The sequence below is a fragment of the Mustelus asterias genome, chromosome 17 (genome assembly GCF_964213995.1).
Source record: "Mustelus asterias chromosome 17, sMusAst1.hap1.1, whole genome shotgun sequence".
Taxonomy (NCBI): domain Eukaryota; kingdom Metazoa; phylum Chordata; class Chondrichthyes; order Carcharhiniformes; family Triakidae; genus Mustelus; species Mustelus asterias.
The window spans coordinates 54,691,640-54,718,783 of record NC_135817.1 but is presented as its reverse complement, the minus strand read 5'-3'; the positions used below and the strand labels follow the sequence as shown (position 1 = coordinate 54,718,783).

General features: G+C 43.7%; 1 protein-coding gene across 6 annotated transcripts in view; it reads right to left on the bottom strand.

Moving 5' to 3' along the window:
* The window catches only part of wars2 (tryptophanyl tRNA synthetase 2, mitochondrial), an 81,397-nt gene that overhangs the window by 13,838 nt on the left and 40,415 nt on the right, over positions 1 to 27,144 (bottom strand). For 3 of the 6 annotated variants that reach the window (XR_013499913.1, XM_078232696.1, XM_078232699.1), the window contains exons 2-4: positions 13,895 to 14,146; positions 8,107 to 8,187; positions 6,208 to 6,293 (exon numbers count right to left, since the gene is read on the bottom strand). Coding sequence is in view for 3 of the 6 variants with exons in the window: in XM_078232696.1 (XP_078088822.1) it covers positions 6,208 to 6,293; positions 8,107 to 8,187; positions 13,895 to 14,146 (419 nt within the window). In the remaining 3 variants the exon portion in view is untranslated. Of the gene's footprint in view, positions 1 to 6,207; positions 6,294 to 8,106; positions 8,188 to 13,894; positions 14,147 to 25,686; positions 25,725 to 27,144 lie in introns of all 6 variants that reach the window. The other 3 variants (XR_013499914.1, XM_078232698.1, XR_013499915.1) reach the window with 2 other exon arrangements.

Genomic DNA, 27,144 nt, shown 5'->3' with positions numbered 1-27,144 from the left:
AGAAATCAACCACAAGTACATTCCAATGCAATTTTACGTTTGTCAAAATAATGAGGGCACAATCATGGGAAATGACCTAATGAGGGAATACCAGGTACTGATAGATTGTGGGAAAGGAAAACTAATTTGGCCACAACCTGACGGTAGAAAGACCAGGCAAGGGACACTAGCCAACCACCTGGGGACGGTTGGGGTAGCCACTGTCGTGGCCCGAGATTGGGACCAGGAACGAGAAGGGTTCGGAGCCATCTGTGCTTCTATTCCAGAAGCCTGGGCTAGGACGAAATTAGATACCGGACTAACCGACACAGAACCGATAAAAGTCCCAGGACCAGAGCACAAGCCCCACAGACAATACCCTATCAAAAAGGAAGCGAAAGGGGCAGTGGTAGAAATAGTCAAAGGTTTAATAGAAAAAGGAATCCTCAGGGAAACCACCAGTACCACCAATTCCCCCACATGGCCAGTCATCAAACCTGACGGGAGCTACCGGCTCACCATCGATTACACAGGTTTGAACAAGGTAACACCTAAATTACACCCCATTGTGGCAAACCCCTCGACTATTTTAAACGGATTGGCACAAGACCACAAAATTTTCACGGTACTAGATATCGCAAATGGATTCTGGTCCCTTCCACTAGACCCAGAATCCCAAGACAAATTTGCTTTCACTGTGGGAGAAAAACAGTACACATGGACCCGTCTCCCACAAGGATTTCATAACAGTCCTGCCATATTCCACAGAACGATGAGCGACATCCTAAGTAGGGTGAAATTGCATGAGGACAATACAGTTCTCCAATATGTGGACGATGTCTTAATAGCGTCCAAAACAGAACAAGGGCACAAGGCAGCCCTGTATGCAGTACTAAAAGAATTGGCAAAAGCCGGGCTGAAAATAAGCCCACATAAGGCACAAATTGCGAAACCCCAGGTCCTGTACTTAGGACACCTAATTTCCCAGGGAGTTAAAAACATGCCCGCAGATCGCAAAACCGCGATTAAAGAAATGCCACGACCAGTCACAATAAGAGGGGTCCGGAAAGTTTTAGGACTATTCAATTATAGCAGGAGTTTTATCCCTGACTTTGCACGGATCGCGGAACCAATTCAGAGATTAGTAAAGGGAGGAAAGCCAGCCCTGGAAAGGATAGAGTGGGGACAAGAGCAAGAGACAGCATACGCAGAACTGAAAGCAAGGTTAGTTTCAGCCCCTGGATTGGGATTGCCCGATGGAAGCAAAAAGTTTCACATCTTCTGCGACAACCGGGACGGCTTCTATTCTGCCGTAGTGGCACAGACTCATGGAGATAGAAAGAGACCCGTAGGGTATTATTCAACGGCTGAGGGACCAGTAGTCACCGGGATGCCCAGGTGCATAGCCGCCCTAGACTGTGCAGCATGGGCTGTAGGGATAAGTGAGCCCATTGTCATGACAGGAGATATTGTACTACACACAAAACATACATTGGTAGAGATGCTAAACACGGGCAAACTTAAAACAGTCTCCAATATAAGGAGGGCAAGGTGGGAGGCCACACTCCTACCGCCTAACAAGTCAGTCACGATCGTAAGGGACACGGGAGAAAATCCCGCGGAAGGGATTTTAGATATTGGGGAGGCACACAGCTGTGGAGAAACTGACAAAAATGACGAGGAAGGAAAGATTAGAGATGAACCCCTTCCAACAGCAGATAAGACCGTCTATGTGGATGGGTCCCGCAAATATGTATCCGGATCCCCAAGGACAGGGTGGGCAGTAGTGGACCAGAACCTGGAAACCCTAGAATCAGGAAGGATCGACGGGGGTCAGTCCGCTCAGGTAGCAGAATTAGTTGCCCTCACCCAAGCCCTAAGATTAGCAGCAGGAAAAACAGTCAATGTGTATACAGACAGCCAATACGCATTTGGTGTGATCCACGATTACATGCCAGCATGGGGGAGAAGGGGATTCATCACAACAGGAGGTACCCCCATTAAACACCAACAGCAGATAAGAGCACTGCTAGCAGCTAGTGAACAACCGACAAAGGCCGCAGTAATTAAAATAAAAGCCCACCAGCGGGAACCTGGGAGGGACACCCCGGGGTGGATTCACTTCAAAGGGAATCAAGCCGCAGACGCAGCGGCACGGCAAGCACTAGAAAACAGTGACATTAAAAGCATGCCCCTTGCAGCAATAACGATAGAACAGGAAGAGATTGACATACAGAAATTACATGGGGACATTACACAGCAAGAACGAGACAGGTGGGAGGAGCTGGGCGCAGTTAAAGGGACTGACGGGGTTTGGAGAAAAGATAACCGAGTATTGGCACCAGGATGTATCCAGAACACATTACTGGAACTACACCACGGGCTTCCCCATACAGGCAGGGATGCAATGATACAGAGCCTGGGGAGAGAGTGGTGGTGGAAAGGATTGGGACGAGATGTGGCCACATACTGCCGCAGATGCACTATATGTGCCCAGCACAACCCCGGGAAGCCCATAAAGGTAAAGATGGGACACCAACCCAGACCAAAGGGACCCTGGGAACAGATACAAATGGACTTCATCGGACCACTGCCCCCCTCTCACGGGAAAACATACTGCCTGGTAATAGTAGACCAATTCACCAGGTGGGTGGAGGCATTCCCCACAACCAATTGTACAGCCCTAACAGTAGCCAAGATATTGGCAGCAGAAGTCATTCCCCGGTGGGGGATGCCAATTCAAGCTGATTCGGACCAGGGAACACACTTCACAGGAAAGGTTCTGAAAAACATTTGCCAACTATTAGGAATAAAACAAAAATTTCACATCCCCTATCACCCACAAAGTTCCGGGATGGTGGAGAGGATGAATCGGACTCTAAAAACAACAATGGCAAAGGCAATGCAATCCTCAGGTAGAAATTGGACAGAAGTCCTACCTGCAGTCCTGATGAGGCTTAGGGCGACCACAAATCGAACTACCGGCTTGACTCCATACGAGCTGATGACCGGGCGAGCAATGCACTTGCCCGAAAACATTATTACAGGCTGGACAGATGTGGGTCCGATAAAAGATAGGATCCGACAATACATCCGAGACCTTAGCACCCAATTGAAGGGGATGCGCCGGTCCGTAATTTCTAATCAGGCACAGGTCGACGCAGAGGGGGACTCAGAAATACTACCAGAAGTCCCAAAAGCCGGGAGCCGGGTATTAACAAAGGTGCTTCCTGCAAAACCAGGATTTGCCCCAAGATGGCACGGACCTTACGAGGTCATTATTAGCGGAGATACCTGTGCCTGTATAGATATAAGAGGACAGGGGGTCTGGAAACACTGGACCCAATTAAAACTATATGAGGACAAATAAACTAAAAAAATACCGTTTTGCTCATTCAACTTCCACAGGAACCAGGACCAGATCCACTATCAAGACGTCGGAACCAACTACCTTTAATTTGATTGCCTGTTTATTTTTTGTATATACTGTAATTGTAAAATACTGTTGAAAAAAAAAGAGAGCGATATGGGAACAGGGACATATCTGATAATAACCCTGACCATTGTAAATACACTCCAGCATACGAGGGTTAGGGGAGCAGAACCACCAATCATGGAAGGAAACCTATTCCTGAGAACACACATCCAGATCTATGGGAATAGGACCGCTTGTTACCCCTCAGCGCGATCAGTAAACTCCCTATTCATCGCAACACCAGGGTGGCTCCCACAAGAGTTATTCACTATTGACACATCGGGGGCACCCTGCAAAGAACATATTGGGTACTTTAAGCAAGGGATACAAGGAAGGTGTGTAGAGCTCACTGAGCCGGGAATTCTAAGGGGGACGGGACCCCAACCGGAGGAGACACATGGGAACTACCCACAATGTTTTAAGGGAGAGGGATGGGGGTGCGTGCATGCCTTTGTCCCTAAAAATGATTCGTGCGCTGAGGCACATTGTGCTCTCCAGGAGTGCCGGGTCCGGGAAGGACACTTCACCTGTGACTGCAAGCAACAGAAATGCATTGCAGTCACCGCGGGTAGGCAGCTTATGTGTGGCAAGTGCAACGGCACCCACGTAAGCTCAGCCTCAGGGACATATCCATTTGATTCTCACCAAGAAGTACAATCAAGTGGACAGTCCAGGGGGAGGGGAGGTCCCACAAGATGGGGCCATGCGGTCAAACGACCCCGGGGAAATGCATGTTATCGGGTTAAAGACGGGTACGTGTTTTTATTTAAAAATGTATACATGACGGCCACAGACAGGCCTCCAAGGTTCTTTTCCGTAGGGACAATCAGACCTCTCACGGTTCCATGCCCAAGTGAGGGGCATGTCCAGAAACGCATAGTGACCAGGGCCATCAGCGCAGAATTTTGCTCCGACTGGCAGGCCCCTGTCACACTAGGGTCTTCTTTAGGATATGGATTTCTGGGGACACTATCCCTGGGAGGCGCCGCAGGGGTGATCAGTGCCAGTAATAGGAACTTCTTCATATGTGGACTGACCATTTTAGGAAACAACACCCTACAAGCATTAGGCGCAATTGACCAAGAACTCGCAGAACTCAGACTATACACACAACAAACAAGATATGCGGTGGACTATCAGCTAGCCAGACAAGGGGGGGTATGCACCATCATCAAGGACAAATGCATCACATACGTACACGACGAGACACTAAACATAACAGCAGCCATGTCCGGGATACAAAAGCAATTGGATAACTTTAAACAGGGGTTAACAGGGACTGATGGGTGGTTAGGATGGCTGTTTAACACCGTTTGGGGAGCATATATTATGAAGGGATTAATCCTAGTAGTAGCCATCCTGTTCACAGTCTGCCTTGGCCTAACCTGTATTAAAGTGATATGTGCAAATATTACATCAAGAATGCTACCCACTGCCAGTATCCAGATGCAAGAACTTAACAACGATACAGAAGAAGAGGAGCAACGACAAGGACAACAGCTGTACAAATCACTGTTCCTCTGAAGGTCGTCCATGGGGGGTCAGCCATGAATGGCACCCCCTGGACGAGAGGAGGGACTGAAGGAGAAAATCTTACAGAAAACCATATTTTACATCGTCAAACATATTTACATATTGGACTAATTGGCACCACTCATAACGGGCCAACAATGCAGAGGGGCACCCCCGGATGGATATTCGATCGGGTCCCCCCCTGTACAGCTGAGAGACTCACGAATTTCAGAAACTGCGGGAGATCCCTAATCTGCCTAGCAACAGCCTGTAGCTGCATTTTAAACTGGTCAAGGACGATCAAGACCCCTATGAAACGAGCCATAGAGTGGGTTATCAAAACCAAGCTATCACTGAAACATTACTAATTCGGCCAAGGCAGACATAAAAATCTGATAAACCAAGATATAAGAATAAAAGGTTAGAATGAAGTACTCCAGACATCCAACAAGACAGGATAACATTAACACTCAATCTCACAAGCAGGAAACACAGACACGGGACAATAGGATCAAATTCAAATAAGGGGACACATAGAGATGATAATGGGAAACGCATTTAGACACCGGGGCAGGACCAAGTAATCCCATTAACACGAACACACACCATACAAATGCAAATTGACAAGCCTCCCAGAGAACTTCCCGACCTGACAGACCACTTTATACATATTGTAAAAAGATGCATAATCAAATGTTCCCGCTCAAACTTGGAGCCCTATAAAGATCCAGGGCTGATGTAATCCAATTGAGATCAACGTGGCCAAGCCACTGTTTCTGAGCTGGCTACGGGGGTCTCCCTAGGATCCTAGTAAATTGTACAATAAAGACACGCTTTGAACCTTGATTTGCGACTCGGCTTCTATTCTGTGCTGGTAAGGGATTTTTCCCTACAACAGATGCTTATGCAACAGGCGGGTTGGTGAGGATGAGGTTAAGTATTTGTGTCCCTTTTATTGGTTCTCTCACCAACTGACGCAGACCCAGTCTAGCAGTTATGTCCTTGAGGACACTGCCAACTCAGTCTGTAGTAGCGCGAGTGAGCCACTCTTGGTTATGGACATCCCCCACCCAGAGCACATTCTGTGCCCTTGCCACCCTCAGGTGCACAGGGATAACGTCTGCACAGAATGATTGAAGTTCCATCTAGGCAATATAAATGAGGTATTCGCCAATAGATCGATGAGCAAATCCGCAAATCTAATTAGAGCTACTGGTAAGCTGATAAATAATATCTCTTACTTGTATAACAGAATATCTGCGGACTGCAGGACTGGATAAGTGAACAGTCCCAAACTTCCTTCGTCCTTCTGGCCAGAGCTTTTCATCTGCAAAATGATAGTAAAATACTAATCATTACAAGGATTCAGCAATTTGCTTTTAATTTAAAGCAGTTTTCTGCTCTCAATAGTTTTACTCTGGCTGGACTCCTAATGCAGACTTTGTTCAGGAAACTGGAGTCTTGCTTACAGGCATGTTCTGAAGCTGCCCTTTACTTCCTTCTGAACAAAAACATACATAAATAAAATGCTTATTATCAAAATACAGAAGGACACCTGATGCTTCACCCTTTGGGTAAGATGAAAGAAATTGAACACATTTTAGAAAGCATCTTTAGATCCACAGGATATCCAAAATGCTTTACAAGCAATGAATGACTTTTGAAGAGTAATTATTGTTGTCTAGGGAAACACAACAGCCAAGTTATACACAGCAAGATCCGACAAACATCTACAATATCTGTTTTTGCTGGTTTGGGTTGAGGGAAACATATTGGGAAGGACACTAGAATCATAGAATCCCTACAGTGCAGAAGGAGGTCATTCGGCCCACTAAGCCCGCACCAACAACAATCTCAACCAGGCTCTACCCTCATAACCCCAAGTATTTACCCTGCTAGTCCCCCTGACACTAAGGGTCAATTTATCATGGCCAATCAACCGAACCCGCACATCTTTGGTGTGTGGGAGGGAACCAGAACACCCGGAGGAAACCCATGCAGACTCGGGGAGAATGTACAAACTCCACACAGGCAGTGACCTGAGGCTGGAATTGAACCCAGGTTCCTGGCGCTGTGAGGCAGCAGTGCTAACCACTGTGCCACCGTGAATGCCACAGTTTTACTCCAACTAAAGCTATGGGATCTTTTACATTCCCTTGAACAGACAGACAGGACATCTGAAGAAAATCACCCCCAGTAACATGGCACTCTCAGAACTACATTGAAGTGTCAACTTTGATGCTCAAGTCTTCGAGTTGAACTTAAACCAATGACTTTTTGACTCTGGGACATTTGTTTTGCCACATAGCCAAGGTGACACATTAAGAGTTAACAAACGTAACTGCACACTTTACACTGCCATACTCATGTTTAGCCTTTATAGAGTGAGAGTACAGAATGAGTTGCACCAGTTCAGAGTTTGGTCACTTTGTAACTTTCTTTTTGTACTAGAAGTCAAGTTGAAGCATGGCCAATGGTTCTTGAAACAATAAAATAAATGCTACTTAAATTCCACTAATTAATTAATTAGTCTCCTTGCTAAACAATTTAACAAGTTTAAAGTTTATTTATTAGTGTCACAAGTAGGCTTACATCAATGCTGCAATGAAGTTACTGTGAAAATCCTCTAGTCGTCACACTCCGGCATCTGTTCGGGTACACTGAGGGAGAATTTAGCATGGCTAATTCACCTAACCAGCACGTCTTTAGGACTGTGGGAGGATACCGGAGCACCCAGGAGGAAACCTATGCAAACACGAGTAGAACCTGCAAACTCTGCTCAGTGATCCAAGCTGGGAATCGAACCCGGGTCTTGCTGCTGTGAGGTAGCAGTGCTAACCACTGTGCCACCATGCTGTTTCTGAGGTTCCTGATTGCCATCGACTAAGTCTGAAACACTAATATTTAACTTACTTGAAGGAAAGTTTAAATTTAATGCATGGGGACGGGATATGTACAACTGCGATCTGAGCTTATTTTCTTCTTTCACAGGACATTGGCGGCACTGGTGTTGCCCATCCTTAATTACCCTTGACATTTTCCAATACCATTACCTATATTGCCACAGAAAAACAGCTGCTGTTCGAAGTAATGAGTTCCGACAGACTTTACTATCAATGATTCAACAAGAAAGAGAATACCTTCCACTGAGGTAAATGACGTAATCGTGGCATACTCGTCAGACAACATAGAATCCAAGCTAATTCTGTATGTTCAGAGACCTGTAAGAAAATACATGTAAACAGGTTGGTGGAGTAGGAAATGTATAATGAGTTTGGGAAGCTCCCAGCCATTAGAGCATGCGTGCCAAACGGGGCATGCTTGCCAATGGAAGCACACGATATGATTTTGGGTGGCACTCACACTGCTAGTCCAATTAATGGCACAAAAAGTTCTAAATCTAATATTTTGTCATGTACTTATCCCGCGAAGGTATGTTACATTTGTCATGGTCAAGGTGTGATATTTATTCATCAACTGAACTATTTTATAAAGTCATTTTTCTCCCCTCCCCGTGTTGTCAAAAATGGAGATTTGCTGAACTAACAAGTGGTCCAGCCAACCACCTGATGCCTTGTAGCAGTTTCAAGATAACAATCGCCACGGCAACGAAGAGTCTGGTCCAGCTGCCTTCGAATCAAGGAAAAACGTTCTTGAGACATCATCTCCTATAATGGTGCTAATGGCCAAAATACTGGCATACTAAACACCATGGGTTCAACAAAAAGAGCGGCAGTTAGTTCACCCGATACCCGTCTCTCCAAAAATAAAAGGAATCAACTCCAATTAAACACCTAGATTTCAACCTTGGGAATATATATCCTGTGTCTAACGTCGAGTAAGTATGTCACTTGACTGTCCCCAAGCTGTACAGTGATAACGTCTGTTAGAACTTAACTCCAGCAGTTGCTGTCTGACCTCTGAAAGTGAACAGAACTCCAGACAAGAGTCTGTGCTCTCTGCCATCCAGCTCCTAAGAAAGCAGGTCATCGGGGCCAGGAGATTTGTCACCACTAATCTAGGAATTTCTGTAGTATTATTTTTTTTTTAAACTGGTTTTTCAAATATCCTCATTCTCGCTAGATGCTTGATTTCACATTGTGCTCAGAATGTCTTCTTTGAGACTTTTACTGTGAAGACAGAAACAACGTATCTGGTTGATGTATCTGCCATTTCTTTATTCCTCGTTATAATTATAATTTCACCTATCTCTGCCTCTAATGGGCCCAGGTTTACTGTCACGAATTGCTTCCCATTTACCCAGCTATAAACATTTACAATCAGTTTTTATGTCTCCTCATAGTTAACTCTCATACTCTTACCACTAAAAAACAGTTTTCCATCCCTCAGATCTTTTATTTCTCAAGGGTTTCATGGAACAAAATGAGATGATCCTAAAGTTGTTTCTATCGTGCATGTAAAAAAAAAAGTCCCGGTTAAGAAACTATTAGCTAAAGTTGGAGCTAACAAATTCGAGGAAAATTATCGATCTAATTAGGTAGTTCGAGCAGCAGAAGACAGAGTATAGCGATAATGCACAGATGGTCCAGTTAGCAGGATGCGACGCGTGGTTTCCACAAGGATGTGTTGGGGCCTCAACCATTCCCCATTATATTTGGGATGATGGAATAGAAAGTCACATATCCTAATTTGCCGATGACACAAACATGTGAGATGGAAATTACAAAGAGATATTGATACATTCAATGAATGGGTAAAACTGTGGCAAATGTGAGGTCATCCACTTGGAATTTAAAAACAGTGATAGATGGAACAGACAGACAGAACAGGACAGACAGATAGGACAGGACAGGACAGACAGATAGGACAGGACAGGACAGACAGATAGGACAGGACAGGACAGGACAGGACAGACAGATAGGACAGGACAGGACAGACAGATAGGACAGGACAGACAGACAGATAGGACAGGACAGACAGACAGACAGATAGATAGGACAGACAGACAGATAGGACAGGACAGACAGACAGATAGGACAGGACAGACAGACAGATAGGACAGGACAGGACAGGACAGACAGACAGATAGGACAGGACAGACAGACAGATAGGACAGGACAGACAGACAGATAGGACAGGACAGACAGACAGATAGGACAGGACAGACAGACAGATAGGACAGGACAGACAGACAGGACAGGACAGACAGATAGGACAGGACAGACAGACAGATAGGACAGACAGACAGATAGGACAGACAGACAGATAGGACAGACAGACAGATAGGACAGACAGACAGATAGGACAGACAGACAGATAGGACAGACAGACAGATAGGACAGACAGATAGGACAGACAGACAGATAGGACAGACAGACAGTTAGGACAGACAGACAGATAGGACAGATAGGACAGACAGACAGATAGGACAGACAGACAGATAGGACAGACAGACAGATAGGACAGACAAGTGTACTTTCCAAATGATAAAAGCTAGAAACAGCAGGGATCCAAAGAGGCACAGGGTTCTAGGTACTGAGATCATCAAAATGTCATGGGCAGGTGCAAAAAATAATTTAAAAGGTTAATGAAATGTTGGCCTTTATATCTCGAAGACTGAGAGGATAGCTAATTTTGAGAAACAAAATACTAACAAATTGGAAAGATGATTTTGCATTATTAATGCAAAGGAATTAAACAATGGCTTGGTATTGCAACCTTGATTTTACACATCTTTCACGCAGTATCCACTATACTTTGGCAGAAGGCTGTATTTTTGTAAGGAGTGATTAATCTGATTCCCTCTCTTCACAAAACATACAGATCAACTGGTTGCTTTTGTAACCTGAAGTTTAACAGGTTAAAGCAGTATTTCTTTTAGTTATTCTGAATTAGTTGCTAATCTTAGATTTATTCAACAAACAACACCGAGGTTCCTGACCCATATAGTTTTTATACAGTTGTCTAACTGTTGCAACATGAATACAGCAACAAAAATTGGACAATCACTCCCCTCAAAACCTATATGGAAAATTTCAACCCATCAATCTTCCACGTTCCTACCACCACACAAATCTTAATGACATCCCTGGATCCTGCTCTCTTCTGCTAATGATACTAACTGCACTTGGTAACTAATTAACGAGTCAGGTCCTCATGCAAGCAAGCATGTCATGAGTGGGAGACAGGTAGGCAGAGCTGTTCTCGGTGGAATGTACTCTGGATGGGGCACTTCAATGTCTATCACCAGCTGTAGCTCAACAGCCCTTCAGAACATATCTGTTACACTGGCCTATGCAAAACAAACTCATCATCACAATCTACCTGCTGCAGATTCATCTGCCCATGACAGCACCAGTAGGAGAGACAACTGCACAATGTTGTGGAGCCAAAGTTCCATCTTGAGGCCACCCCTCCATCATGTTGTGCACGCTATCACTGCGCTAAATGAGATAGGTTCAGAATGGATCTAGCTGCTCCAAAACTGGGCAACATAAGCTGCATAACACCACGATCCTTCACCTCATGGCCTGGCAGGTCCTTCACTCTGCTATCATCATGAAGCTAGGGGATCAACCCTGGTTCAATCAGGAACGTAGAAGAGCATATCAGGTGAAGTGCCAGGCAAACCTGAAAATGAGATGCCAACCAGGTGAAACATGCTTAGTGGGAGAAGAAACAGGCTGTAGACAGAGCTAAACAATCTCACAACCAATGGACCAGATAAAGGTTCAGCAGTCCTGCCAAGTCCAGTCATGAACGAATGGTGGTGGACAACTAAACAACTAACGGAAACTCCTTGACACCCAAGTCCAACTCAGGAGTGCAAAAAACAATGCTGATGCATTTACAATTATCTTCAGCCAGGTGGATAATCCATATTCATAGAATAGAATCCCTACAGTACAGAAGGAGGCCATTCGGCCCACTGAGTCTGCATCGACAACAATCCCACCCAGGGCCTATCCCCATAACCCCGGATATTTACCTTAGCTAGTCCCCCTGACACTAAGGGGCAATTTAGCATGGCCAAACCACCTAACCCACACATCTTTGGACTGTGGGAGGAAACCAGGGCACCCAGAGGAAACCCACACAGACACGGGGAGAATGTGCAAACTCCACACAGACAGTGACCCTTGCCAGGAGTCAAACCCGGGTCCCTGGCGCAGTGAGGGAGCAGTACTAACCACTCTGCCACTGTGCTGCCCTTTTGGCCTCTTTTTTTTTAAACAAAGGATGAAATTTATTAATCTGGCATTTCATTGTAGTGGGGAGGTGGGTTCCTCTGATAGATAGCGAGTGGATAGGGAAAATGGCTTGCACAGACATCGAGTTGGGTCAATATATTCCCACACCCCTAGGCTCTTACTAGAAATTGAGCAATGTAGATTAGGACAATTATATTTTCCCAGTCTCTCACTCACGGTTACATATTCTCAGTAACGAGTATTGAGCCCCATAATCACAGAAGCCAGTCTTCAACCAATTCGATTCACTTGAACGTGATATTAAGAAACGGCTGAGTAAACTGGATACAGCAAAGGCTGTTATACTCTGGACAGCCAGTGGGTAAAAGAAGAAACCAGAGCCAGTCTTTTCTTGGAAGAGATTTATTCACAGGGTGAAACATTATAAGTATATATCACCTGACTTCACTCTACTTCTGTATCAGGAAGTGTCACTTTATATATTGGTGAGTAACCATCTAATCAACACCCTCCGCTGTATGTACTTAACCTCAACTGATACCATTAACAAAGGCTATAGCTTGTGACAAAAATTGCAGCTGGAGTATGGAAGACATCCAGAATGAGCCACATCTCTAGCCAAGTGGATTTAGTTCAGTTACAACAACACTGGCATCTACTCAACAAAGTGTGAAACTGTTCAGTATGTGTGTCCTGTTCACAAAAAGCAAAACAAATCCAATCCAGCCAATTATCAGCCCATTACCCTCGCCTCACTCATCAGCAATGTGATGGAGGAAGGCATCAACAGTGCTAAAAAGTGACACGTACCCTGCTCATTGAGGCACAGTTTGGGTTCTGCCAGGGCCACTTCACTCCTGACCTCATTACAGCCTTGGATCAAACATGGACAAAAGAGTGGAACCCTAGACAGTGAAACAGTCTGAGACCTGGGCAACATTCACTCTTGGGCTGATCAGTAGCAAGTAACATTCATGTTATGCAAGCACCAGGCAATGACTCTCCCCAAAAAGGGAAGTCTAATCACCTCCCCATGACCTTCAATAAATGGCATTATCATCACTGTAGCATAACATAAAAACAAAACTTGCTTTGGAAAAACAATACCTCAAAACATTTCAGATGATCTTGAATCCAATATTTTAGAACACGGTAAACGTGGTTCTCGACTAAAATAACATGCACTGAGTGAATTTTCACAATGATAAGAATGAACTGAAACACGACTGCAAAAAATTACAATTTACCATTACAGTGGAGCTCCCCAGCTTTGTATTGTAATAAATATTACTTCACTACTTTAAATACTACTTTGAAACAATCCTATACCGGAAAGCTGAGGCTTCAAGTGCCACAGCATAAGGCCTCAATCAAGACCAGAGTGAGCATGATCAGGATCAGGAGAAAGCAGATTTAAGTAATAAAATGCTCTGAAGCAGAAAAAGGAAAAAAAATTTAGCCACAAGATTTTGCAGCACTCCCTATAAAAACATCCAATTAATGGCATGAAGTTATTTTCCCAATTCAAGACACATTGTAACAACCACCTGTGTGTCCAACTACAAAAAGCTGGTTCAGTGCTGCCGAGTCTGTTTGGATCTTAAAGCCCAGTTAAGTCAAGTATTTTCTTTGGATGAATGTGTTATTTGTACATGTGGAATGCAAAATGTTCAATAATCTTCAGGAGGTCTACAGCTCTGCCAAAGTTAAGGGGGGAGCGAGAAATAAAAAGATTTAGAAGTTAGCTGGAACTGACCTTGGATTGTTGAAAGAGGACTGATTGCTCAGGGTTAATACCGCATGCCAAGAGACTGGCTGTCATGTCGAGAATGTTTTGCCTGAGTGCGCCAGCGTCCTGAGGAACAGTGATGGAGTGCAGGTCCACAATGCTATATAGAATGGAGCTGTATGCATCTTGCAGCCTCACCCAGCTCTCTATAGCTCCGAGATAGTTTCCTAGGTGAGGGACTCCGGTTGGCTGGATTCCAGAGAAGACTCGGTCAGCAACCTGCAATTGAAAAGAAATATAGCTTGCCTTATAATGTACAACTTACTAAACAAGGAGTCTTAAGAGTATACAATAGACTGTCCCCAGGATTATATCAGCACTTTGAACAAACCTGTAGAGCGATTGTATAATGATCTGGATCCGTGCACTGATTGTATAATAATCCAGATCAGTGCACTGATTGTATAATGATGCAGATCAAATGATGCAGATCATCATTTGATGCAGATCAAATTGGAATTTAGAAGGCTGAGGGGGGATCTTATAGAGACCTATAACATAATGAAGGGGCTGGATAGGGTAGAGGTGGAGAGATTCTTTCCACTTAGAAAGGAAGCTAGAACTAGAGGGCACAGCCTCAAAATAAAGGGGGGTCAGTTTAGGACAGAGTTGAGGAGGAACTTCTTCTCTCAGAGGGTGGTGAATCTCTGGAATTCTCTGCCCACTGAAGTGGTGGAGGCTACCTCGTTGAATATGTTTAAATTACGGATAGATGGATTCCTGATCGGTAAGGGAATTAGGGGTTATAGGGATCAGGCGGGTAAGTGGAACGGATCCACTTCAGATCAGCCATGATCTTATTGAATGGCAGGGCAGGCTCGAGGGGCTAGATGGCCTGCTCCTGCTCCTATTTCTTATGTTCTTATGTAGATCCGTGCAATGATTGTATAATGATCCACATATAGTTTATTTTTGCATGATACATTACGTTCTCAATTTACTCTTTCCCCCTCAAATAACACTGACACGCACTGATATATAGTTGGAAGGATACTGGCTATCCCATTAGAAGTCACCCAATTGACCATTTCTCACGAGTGAGTCCAGGCATGGAGTATTTTCGGGCTACTTGATGACAGGGTACGTACTTAGCAGCCAAGCCCACTCTGGTCCTCACTCAAAACCCAGGTCCCAGGTGGTGTCAACAAGTAGCAAGAAAGAGCTAGAACGCTGGCCCAAGGACCCGAGGTCAATCACTGCAGCAGAGGTCAGCTAATTGAAATCTGGGGCTGTTCTGCTCATACACCTTCGTGCCACACTGGAGACTGCACACATCAACATCGGCTCTGAATTTTAGCTTTAAACCTAGCACATTTTATTCAAAGAAGAAACAATTTCATGCATTGCACTGTTGCAAAAGTAATAGCAGAGGGTCAAAGGTTCCTCCTTCCCCGAGATCTGTAGGTGATGAAAAAGACTTGCCTGAAGGCACAGCGTCTTTATGGAATGTTGCGGTTTAACGCAAAACAACGAGCAGACAATTGGAAACTGAAAAATCCCATCTCAGATCAAACTACTTGTCCTAAAAAACTAAGACTATGGATTGGCTCTCTCAGGAAATTTTAGCTTTAGAAGAATGGTGCAAGGAGACATTTAAGTGAGATTAGCTCAGCCACTATTTGGAAACATTTGCTGCAGGGAAGGTGCTGAGGTTTTAATTTGAAGCTCGGCTGTTGGTTTTAGGATTTCTCAGTGAACTGCTTGTGTGTGAATACATGCAAGCAAGAGGTGGAGGAAGGGCCCAAATGGAAAGCTGGGTTCTATGGTACTTTAACAGGACCATATAAAATCTTAAGACTTTTCCACACCTCATCAAAGTGGGACTGTTTATAAATACGTATCAGTTTAGTCCTGACAAACAAGTACTGGAGCAAGTGCACTCAGCATTCCAATTATCCTTAGGAACTGCATTCACAAAACGTTTAGTTGGTGAGGTCCGAGTGTTGGACTAATCGAAAGAGTGAAGTGCTAGATCACACGTTCTGAATTACGCTCTAGCTTTCCCTTTCAACATTTTATCCGTTAACAAGTCACAAGACTGAGGTAAAAAATCAATTTGCATTTCTTTACAGTAATGCATCCCAGGAGCATTACTGTACGTGGTGGAAAAGGTTAAATGCTGAACCATAGAATCCCTGCAGTGCAAAATGACGGACTGATGTCTCAGGCAAAAGAAATCGGCGCAGAAACATTCAGATGTACACCTGTCAAAGAAACTGCCTTCTTGTTTTGGGATGGTGCGTTTTCAAAATTTGAATCAAATTATGCAATTTAATGTTCCAGTACAATGAAGTTCCTACAATATTAATAGTAACATTTGTACAGCCTTTTCATTTCACACCAAATAAATGCTAATGGAGTACTAATGTGTTTCTGGAATGCCAGAATTTCATCAGGTTAAAAACGGGCTCACACAGCTCCTTCGAGCCTGCTTGCAAAGACATTAAAAAAAAAGTTTAAAAAAATAAAGCAACAGCAGTTTTACAGCCATGTGCCATATGTAGACCATTCAAGCCAGGAGAATTTTACTAAGCTGGCTGAGCAACCCAAGAATAGTCAAGAGTTTCAGTGCCACTGTTTGAGTATGACATGAGGAACATCTCTCAGTAGGACATCTCATTTAACATACTCTGATACAGTGGAAGATGTCTATGCAGCAGACGCACTCACATCAAATTCCAGAGCAAATACATAAACTAGAGTAATTTCTTGTTGCACCTTCAAATTGCAGTAATGCCCTCTGCTATAAGTGGCCAAGTACTGAAGTCGCTAACACAATTCCAAGAGCATGTTGGGATTGTTTTCCTTAAGAGCAGAGAAGATTTGACTGGAAGTGTTAAAAATCATGAACAGACTCAATAATGAGAAACTTTTTTCAGTGGCAGTTGGGTCATTAACAAGAGGGCACAGATTTAAACTAATTGTCAAAAGAAGCAGAGATGATGTGAGGAAAACATATTTTAAAATATATAGGGTGGAATTCTCTGGCCGTTCATGCCAACAGGATTCTCCCCTCCTGCTGCAATGAACAGAGATTTGGCTGAGCGTTAAATTCTCCGTCCTCTCCAGCAGGGGCGATGGGGTGCGAACGGCTGGAGAATTCCGGCCATTATATACATGAACTATACCAAAGAGATGGCACAGACATGATGGGTTGAATGGCCTCCTTTGCAGATTCTATGAAAGTGAGTGCTTTATTGAGGCAGAAATAACCAGACATGGTAAATAACGGCTGGAGCTTTCCGGCTGTTCACGATGGCGGGATCTTCCGGTCCCGCCATTAGCGCACCCTCGCCTCTGGTTTCCCGGCGGCAAACCCATTGACAACAGTGGAACTATAAGATACCGCCACCGGCCAATGGTGGCCACCTCCCGCTGCTGTGAAACACGTGGCGGGTTGCGCAGTAAATCCTACCCAATGGTTAAAGGGCTTGGGATGGTGGCCAGAAGCAAATAGGAACAGTTGGCTTCAGGAGAGCAAATAGCAAAATGGAGCCATTTAGGGCGAGGGTTCCATAGAGCGCGACTGAGATGGCTGAAGCTTCTACACACTGATCAAGCAATAGAGGAAGGAGACGCACAAAAGGGGCCGGAGTTGAAAGAGTGAAGGGCAAATGTTGATCCAGGGCTAAAGAATATTTAATGGCATAAAACTGAAACACAGTTCGTTTTGTTTTGGACACAGTCAAATGTAATTATAATAAACCCTATTACAATTCTCTTCTTACAACAAGCCATCTCACTGGTCCCCAAAGTAGTTTCCTATAGTCAGTAAAGTTCAAACTTTAATAATACACCCCCACAAATAACCACTTGCCAACTCACTGAATTAATGAAGAAATTTGACTGTGCACCACAGATTCAATGCCAGCTTTCAATAAAAAAATTCCAACAGTCCAGCTAACTTCCCTAATATAACAGAGTGTGTTCACCACTGGATTTATAAAAACATTTAAATTCACTGTGACAAATGCATTGACTCTTATGCAATATTTGAATGTGATTTAGCAGCAAATTTAACTGACATTTAAGAAACATTCCGTGCTATTAAGTCTGGCGCAATAGAGTAAACTCATCTAATGTCCTGTGCTCTGTAGAGATGAGACAAAGGTTGGAGTCTCAGTCCTCATCACAGGGAGAATTTGCTCTTCACTGCCTCATTGGACAGATGCCAAGTTGAGACAAGGTGCATCTTCACATGAAGGGAAAAAAGGTTAAACACCCACCAAATGATAAATGAACACAAGCTGCTCTCACACAAACCATCAGCTACAGAATCACAAAAACGGAAGTCTCCTTAGGTAGGAGTGCTTCCCCATAGAGTGTGTGTGTATGTGTGCATGATTGTGGATTTAGAAGCAGAAAAATCATCTTTTCATTTATAAACTTGAATATCAATGATACAGTTTACTGCTTAGAGGTAAGTCAATCATTAAAGAGCTTATAGCTGGGCACTTAGAGGCACTCAAGGTCCTCGGGAAGAGTCAGGATTGTTTTATGAAAGGGAAATCATGTTTAACCAAATTATTACCAATTATTATTAGGTTAGGTGCATTGACCCAAACAGGCGCCGGAGTGTGGCGACTAGAGGAATTTCACAGTAACTTCATTGCAGTATTAATGTAAGTCTTACTTGTGACTAATAAATAAACTTTAGAGTTCTTTGAAGGAGTAACGTGCTATGGATAAAGGGAGCCCGTAGAAGTACTGTTCTTGTAGAGTTCCAGAAAGTATTTGATAAGGTGCCACATCAAAGATTATTGCAGAAAATAGAAGCTGATGATGTGCATCTGGATTGAAGAATGGTTGGCTGGCAGAAAACAGAGAATATGCATGATCTTTGTCTGAATGGCAGCATGTGATGACTGGAATCCTGTATTAAAGCTGAGGGGAGTGAAGACATGGTGGGTAAATTTACAGACGATTCAAAGATAGCTAGGAAGATATGTTGTGTAGAAGGCACAAGGGTCAAGATTCTCCGACCTCCCACCCGCGTGTTTCCCGCCGATGGGAGGTGGCGCGTTGTTTGCCAGCGGCGGGATTCTCTGGTCCCGCCGCTGTCAATGGGAATTCCCAGTGACGTCACCCCAAGCCGGTGGGAAACTTGTGGGTGGGGGCGCACAGCCGGTGGGACCGGAGAATCCCACCAGTGTGAATGGCTGGAGAATCCCGGCCAAGGAGTTTGCAGATGGATATAGATAGCTTGAGTGAGTGGGCAAAAATCTGGTAGCTGGAATATAATGTGGGGAAATGTGGAATTGTTCACTTTGGCAGGAAGAGCGAAAAAGCAATATGCTACTTAAACAGAAAATGATTGCAGAATTCTGAGGTACAAGTGTTGTGCATGTGTCACAAAAAGTTAGCATGCAGTACAGCGTGTAATCAAGAAGACTAATCGAATGCTATCCTTCATTACGAGGGGTCCAGGAAAAGGTGGTGAGTGCAGGGCCCCATTACTTGTAAATCTATCTCTGGCTTCGGGCCTAGGCAGCTGACATAACGATCAGGAATGCTGCAGCGACCAAAATCGGGGATGCACCCGAGGCTAGAGTAGGAACAGCACATTGATCTCAAAGTGTAACCTGGAACTCGCTGCCGGGGGAGGTAGTGGAAGCAGATATGATAGTGACTTTTAAGGGGCATCTTGACAAATACATGAATAGGATGGGAATAGAGGGCTATGGTCCCCGGAAGGGTAGGGGGCTGTTGTTCAGTCGGGCAGCATTGTCGGTGCAGGCTTGGAGGGCCGAAGGGCCTGTTCCTGTGCTGTAATTTTCTTTGTTCTTTGTAATGAGTTACAGAGGCTGGCCAGAAAAAAATGAATATTGTGAAGTCTGAAGGTAACAAAAGCCATGAATGTGGATTTCAGCAGATCAGATAGAGCGGGATGGAGATTGACAATGTCACAGAGATGGAAGTAGGTGTCTTTAAGAAGGAAATGAATTTGGGGATCCAGGCTCAGCTCAGGGTCAAGGTTGCGATGGTCTGGTTAGTGCCAAGGAAGAAGATGGAGCTGGGAATGCAGTTTGTGGCAAAGATGTGGCATGACTCTGCTCAGATCAAGCATGGTCAACTGCTTATCATCTCTTAATTACACAAAAATTAGTTCCATATGAAGCATGGGATATATATTAGCTACTGTCATGTCATTATGTCTTTGATAATTCACCCAAAACCTAATTTCTTATTCGCCACATTCTCTTCTTTATGCACTTTCATATCTAGTGCAGGACTGGCAGACTACATACTGACAGATTGGCACCCACGGCTGAAAACCAAGGCTAAAGTTCCACAGTCTGCTGTCCCTGAGTAGCCGATAACTTGGCAGCCAAAGCAATCTTCCTCTTACTTTGGGTCACCAAAATCAATTGTACCATTATCCTGAACTTCCTCTAGGCTGAAAGGCTACATCAGCAGCTGGCTGCGTGGCGCCATGATCATATCGTGGTTGGTACTCTGCGTCGTGATGGTAGCAATGTTGGTTCGAATCAGAGTCATGCCAACAATCAAATAATGCTTTTATGGGCAGTATGGTGGCACTGTGGTTAGCACTGCTGCCTCACAGCGCCAGGGACCCGGGTTCGATTCCAGCCTTGGGTGACTGTGTGGAGTTTGCACATTCTCCCCGCTTCAGTTAAATTGCCCCTGGGTGTCAGGGGAACTATATGTGGGGTTAAGTAGGTTAGGGCCTGAGTGGGATTGTTGTCGGTGCAGGCTCGATGGGCTAAATGACTTCCTTCTACACTGCAGCGATTCTATGATATGCTAAATCAACTTATCTTGGTTAATAGAAAGTTCCAACATGTTCACATGATACACCTGCTGCTTATATTGCCAGGATAGTAATATGATCACCTAATTTCCATCATTGCACTTTCCCACTAAGGTGTCTGGAACTCATTTCACCACACTGGCAGTAACTCTAGCACTCTGGAGTCTGACTGTGTGGGTAGCTTTTTGCACTGCATTTGTACCAGACTTTCTGTTGGTTCTGCTCCAGATTCCTCAGAAGTGTGTCTGCCAAAGTAATCTGTTCTCTATTAACTGGAGAACATATTCAACTACATGCCTCAGTGGACATGAGCTCGATGGCAATCTGGATATCCGGGCGCATAGTTTGCCATTGTCAATTCAGTGGTTTGTGGGGTTGCCAGGGGATCAATCATATCCGTAAACGACCTTTTAAATGGTTCCTTAATTATGGATTTGCAACTAGGTTTCAGTTAGCTATTCACCCTATTCTCTGGCACAGGTCATATGGTCTACTGCAGTCTCGACTGAGACCTGCTTGCACACAATGAGAGATCAAACCCTGTGGGTCTGGATGGATCAGATATTCACTGCCTAAACTCGGTAGGGGAAAGATTTTCACTGCACACCTTGTGTGGTAAAATCATAGACTAGCTGATTAAAAAGTCATGATTTTGTTCAAATGTGTTTACCTGCCACAGAGCTCCCACACGCGAAGATTTGATGACTGTTCGACATTTTCTATTCAAATTTACCATAATTTGACAAATAACCAATTCTTACAGAATCATTATGTCACGATTTCTGAAACTGTTCCAAATGTTGAGAGAGACAATTGTTTACTGTGCGCAAATACGGTCTCCAACGGGTCTTACTACAGTGACTATACTTCAAAAACTACTTCTTTGGCTGTAAATTCTTTGATGAATTTGAAAGTGGCTAGATAAATGCAAGTTTTTTTTATAAAACACAAAGTTATCATGCAGATTTGTTGGATCCCTTCATTTATTTCTTAACCTTTATGCAGCAATTCCAAAAATATCAAATTCCTACATCAGAATGAAAAATGTTTTTGTTTCATTCTTCTGCCCTCCCCCATTTTCTCAGAGAACAGATACCTCCATTCAGGAGATCAATGGGCACCACACTGGAGTCAATCCAGGCTTGACATCGACGTGGTACGATTAGTTCTTAAGACGGGAATATCAGGAGGGTTAGTGTGTTAGGCAGCCAGGGTGACAGCAGGAAAGACGACAATATTAATCACTCAACCATGGCACAGTCCAAACCTTCAGTATGAGTGATTAAATGCATAGGATACATGCTAGGGCTATAGTAGGATATGAAGTTTAACCCATCACTGAGCGACGGCTAATAATTCATATCCAACAAAGTCACTTCACTTTCCATGCAAGCATGGTGGCACAGTGGCTAGCACTGCAGCCTCACAGCGCCATGGACCCGGATTCGATTCCCGTCTTGGGTCGCTGTCTGTGTGGAGTCCACACGTTTTCCCCATGTCTGCGTGGGTTTCCTCCGGTTGTTCCAGTTTCCTCCCACAGTCTGAAAGACGTGCTGGTTAGGTGCATTGGCCATGCTGAATTCTCCCTCAGTGTACCCAAACAAGCGCCGGAGTGTGGCAACTAGGGAATTTTCACGGTAACTTCATTGCAGTGTTAATGTAAGCCTACTTGTGACATTAATAAAATAAACAATTTAATGATCCACCTAACCTGCATATTTTTGGATTGTGGAAGGAAACTGGAGAACCTGGTGAAATCCCACATGTACACAGGGAGAACATGCAAAATCCACACGGACAAAATACCCGAGGTTGGAATCAAACCCATGTTCTTGGAGCTGTGAGGCTGCGGCACTAACCACTGCGCCACCCAGCCAACAAGGTAACTTTGATAAATAATTTACTCAACAAGTAAATGAAAGTTATAACCTCCAAATGGAAAACTTTGTTGAATCCTTGACATGTTGGAAGGAGCAAATATTTTGGAAATAGTATTCCACTAGATGCCCCCTCTCAGCAGCAATGTCATTGGTTAGAACCCAGATGTGGACTTCCAACTGGAGATAATTTTTCCCTTTTGGAATTCTAATGGCGAATAAATATGCACATTAATACATTCAAAAACCAGGGATTCCTTGACCAGTAAGTGAATGATTATTGTCTCTTCTATCTAAATTTTGTGAAGGATTAATGCCATGAAAGAAACTTTCCCTCACAGCTATTATGGGTTGTCAATCGCCACTGCAATCCTGGAATCATGCAGTGCTGCTCCATGTTCTGAAGCAATCTTGTTTCCGTGCATCCCCATTTGTTGAAAATCTGCCAAATCATTGCTACTGATGCTGGCAGTGGTGTATTGCTATTGTCATTGGACTAGTAATCCAGAGGCCCAAGGTAATGCTTTGGGGACCCGGGTTCGAATCCCACCGTTCAGATGATGAAATCTGAATTCAATAAAAATCTGGAATTAAAAGTCTAATGATGATCATAAAACCATTGTCGATTGTTGTAAAAATGCATCCAGTTCACTAATGTCCTTCCTGTGACATTTAGCTTCTCTAGTTGATTGTTGTCAAATTGGTTTTTTATACTTGCATTGCTTAACATGACATTTACAATCCACCTGCAGTAAGATTTCAAAAGTCAGAAATTAACACTAAGTACTGATATTGGTTCATACAACATAGCTAGAAAGCCCTTGACTTCCCACCAAGATACAGGGATTTTAACACGATGCATTTATTTAGCAGTTCTAATATAGGCAAACATCGCAAAAACATTATACTTAGGAATAAAGAATAAAAAAGATGCGAACCAAAAGATAGTAAGAGTTTTAACAACACCAAGTTAAAGTCCAACAGGTTTATCTGCTCTCAAACAGGGCATACAGAGACACAAAATCTAACTTGATTTTGTGTCTCTGTATGCCCTGTTTGAGAGCAGATATCCACTCCATCTGACGAAGGAGCAGCGCTCCGAAAGCTAATGGCATTTGCTACCAAATAAACCTGTTGGACTTTAACCTGGTGTTGTTAAAACTCTTACTGTGTTTACCCCAGTCCAACGCCGGCATCTCCGCATCATAACCAAAAGATAGCCAGTTTGGAAGGGGTGACCTACAGCTTGGTTGAACGAGTGTATTTTACTCTGAGCCTCAAATAGTACTCGGCTTCAGGGGAATGGAGGAGGAGTTCCACAATCACTGCCTCACTTGCTAGATTCAAGAAAGACTTGCATTTAAATCTTGCCTTTCACAAGCTCAGGACATTCCAAAGCACTTTACAGTAAATTAGGTCTCTTGTGGTGTAGGAAACATGCCATCCGACAGGCGCACAGCAAGCACCTAAAAAAATGTTGCGATAATGACCAATTTTTGATTGAGGGATAGATACAGATCAGGACACTGGGGAAAAACTGCACTGTTCATCTTCAAAATAGTGCCATGGGATTTTTTCTGTCTACTTCAGAGGGTAAACTGGGGTTTAAGAAGTGTTAACAGTGCAGCTCTCTCCTGATACTGCACTGGAGTATCAGCATATTTTGTGTCCAAGGCTCTGGGGTGGGACTTGAACCAACATCCTGACTCAGATGCTGGGGCTACCCAGTGAGCAACAGCCAACACTTAGAAGCAATATACTGTAATGCGACATCTTGTGTATCGATCTGCCACTGCTACATAAATCCTGTTCCGTTAGCCATATTATTCAATCATAGATCTATCCTCAGCACAATGGCTAAAGGAAGCTGATTGATCAGTTGCTGAGAGAAATGACAGCTTTAAAAATATATAATCAGCGGTTTGTGATAGAACCTCTTGAGTATCAACAGCAACAAAGTTATCTGCGGTCAAACTGCTAATTGCATCAAGTCTTAGAAAGCAGAGGCCAGTGATAAAAGCACTTATCACAAAGGAGTCGTGAGGAAAACAGCATTGTGGAAAGATGTAAATGGAAGAGGGTGATAACCTGGATCTAGATGTAGGCATATAAAGAGCAACATTGTAGAATTTTCATATCAGTAAAAGAAAAGTCCCTTTTAATAGATGGAAAGCAGGACTTCCCTCTTTTAGTGCCGTCACAGGACAGAATATATTGGGTGGGAACACATTGCATTAACTTTAATGTTTTTGTCTGATTTACATTTTCTACCAAAAATTGAAAGAAACTCTTCCCAAATTAAAAATTTGGTAAAAATTAAGTAATAATGAGAGTAAAGACTAACCTCATTTTCTCCATCATCAACCCTGCAGACAGACATAAAGAGCTCCTGTATTCAACAGAATACCCAAGGGCTGGAGAACAACTCCAACACAAAGGGGGCAGGAGAGTTTAAGGGTTGCAGCATCACCAATTATGAACCTACATTACACCAAGACAATTTTTATTTTCCTTTGAATGAGACCGCCTGAACCTTTAAACTGCTACAATTAATAAACATATGCAGTAACCCAGTCCTACTGCCCTTAACATACCACCTCCCCATCAAAAACAGAGTGATAAGTACACAGGGTGCAGACAGTTATCCTGTTGGAAGCTTGCTCAAAACTTGACAGATCCTAGGAAATTTACTGCAATCAACTGTATGCCAAACTTGAAGCCCAGTGATCTCAACGGAAGGAAAATACAGTTTTGTGTGTATGGTTCTTGTACACTCCCAACATCAGTCCACATGTCTGTCCCCTGTAGCAAATGGCAGGTTATATTCTTTTTACAGAAACACATACATGTTGGAAATCTAATTAAGGAGCCGAGCAGCATGGCACATGGCCCAAAAACAAAGTTATACACAGCTGGAAGTTGTGAATTACCAATCGGTACAATTTTTAAACAACTTGTTTAACAACCCGTCGATTGCACTTTTCATGATATAATATTCAACGTCAGCTCAGAGAGAGGGAAGAGAAAAGGCTCTCCAAAAGAAAAGGCTCTCCAAAAAAGGATTGTTAGCCCAATGCCAGGCTAAAGTCTGCGATTTGTGCATTACTCACCTGCAGTGTTCCACCTTCTCACCTGAAGGGGAAGTTATCTAAAAGCAGAAAACAGAAAATTTATAAACTGCAAACCTTTGTTTCTGAACAAAATGAAAAGAATGTATGTTTAATTTTTTAAAAATTAATACATCTCAGCAGCTGATCTTTGTGAGACATTGATTACATTGAACTTTGAGCTGTTTGCGAAGCAAATATGATCGCATGTCTTGAACACTCATTTTATTTTAAAATATCGCCGACTTCAGTAGACTTGTACAACTTGCATCCAACACCGTCTTTATTCTGATGAATGCAGGAAGAATAGGGATGGAAAGAGAAGAGGTATGAAGAGATGATATTGAGGAGGAAAATGGTACAACTAGATAGCCTTTAACATAAAAGCATACCAAGGAACTTCACAGGAGAATTACAAAATAAAGCTTGACATCAAGCTATGTAAGGACAAGTTTCAGATGACCAAAAGCTTGATCAATGTGTTAGGTTCTATGGAACATCTTAAAGGAGGAAAGCAAGGTAGAGAGGCGTAGGAAGGGTATTGCAGAGCACGGGGCCTAGGAAACTAAACATGGCCACCAATGGTGCCATGATTAAAACTGGCGATGCACTAGGAAGTCTCACAACACCAGGTTAAATGCACTAGGAGCCAGAATTAGAGGAGCGGAGATATCTTGAGGGCTGTGGAGCTGGAGCAGAATACAGAGAGATAGGGAAGGGCAAGGAATCAAGACATTGCTTGACTGGGAGCGATTGCAAATACGGGGCGATAGGGAAATGGGACTTGGTGTGGTTATGACAAGGGCACTCAAGGATGACCTCAATTTTATGGAGGGTAGAATGTGGGCAGCCAGCCAGGGGTACACTGGAGAAGTCAAATTTTGAGGCCGCTAACCGGTTACGCCGATTGAGGATTTCAGCAGCAGAAGAGCAAAGTCAGGGACAAAGTCAGGTGATGGTCGAGTTGTAGAAATAGGTGGGATTAGTCATAGAGGTTTACAGCATGGAAACAGGACCTTCAGCCCAACTTGTCCATGCCGTTCTTTTTTTTAAAAAAAAAACCCCGAAGCTAATCCCAATTGCCCGCATTTGGCCCATATCCCTCTATACCCATGTAACTATCTAAATGCTTTTTAAAAGACAAAATTGTACCCGCGTCTACTATTACCTCTGGCAGCTTGTTCCAGACATTCACCACCCTGTGTGAAGAAATTGCCCCTCTGGACACTTTTGTATCTCTCCCCCCTCACCTTAAACCTATGCCCTCTAGTTTTAGACTCTCCTTTTTTTGGGAAAAGATATTGACTATCTAGCTGATCTGTGCCCCTCATTATTTTATAGACCTCTATAAGATCACCCCTCAGCCTCCTACGCTCCAGAGAAAAAAGTCCCAGTCTATCCAGCCTCTCCTTATAACTCAATCCATCAAGTCCCAGTAGCATCCTAGTAAATCCTTTCTGC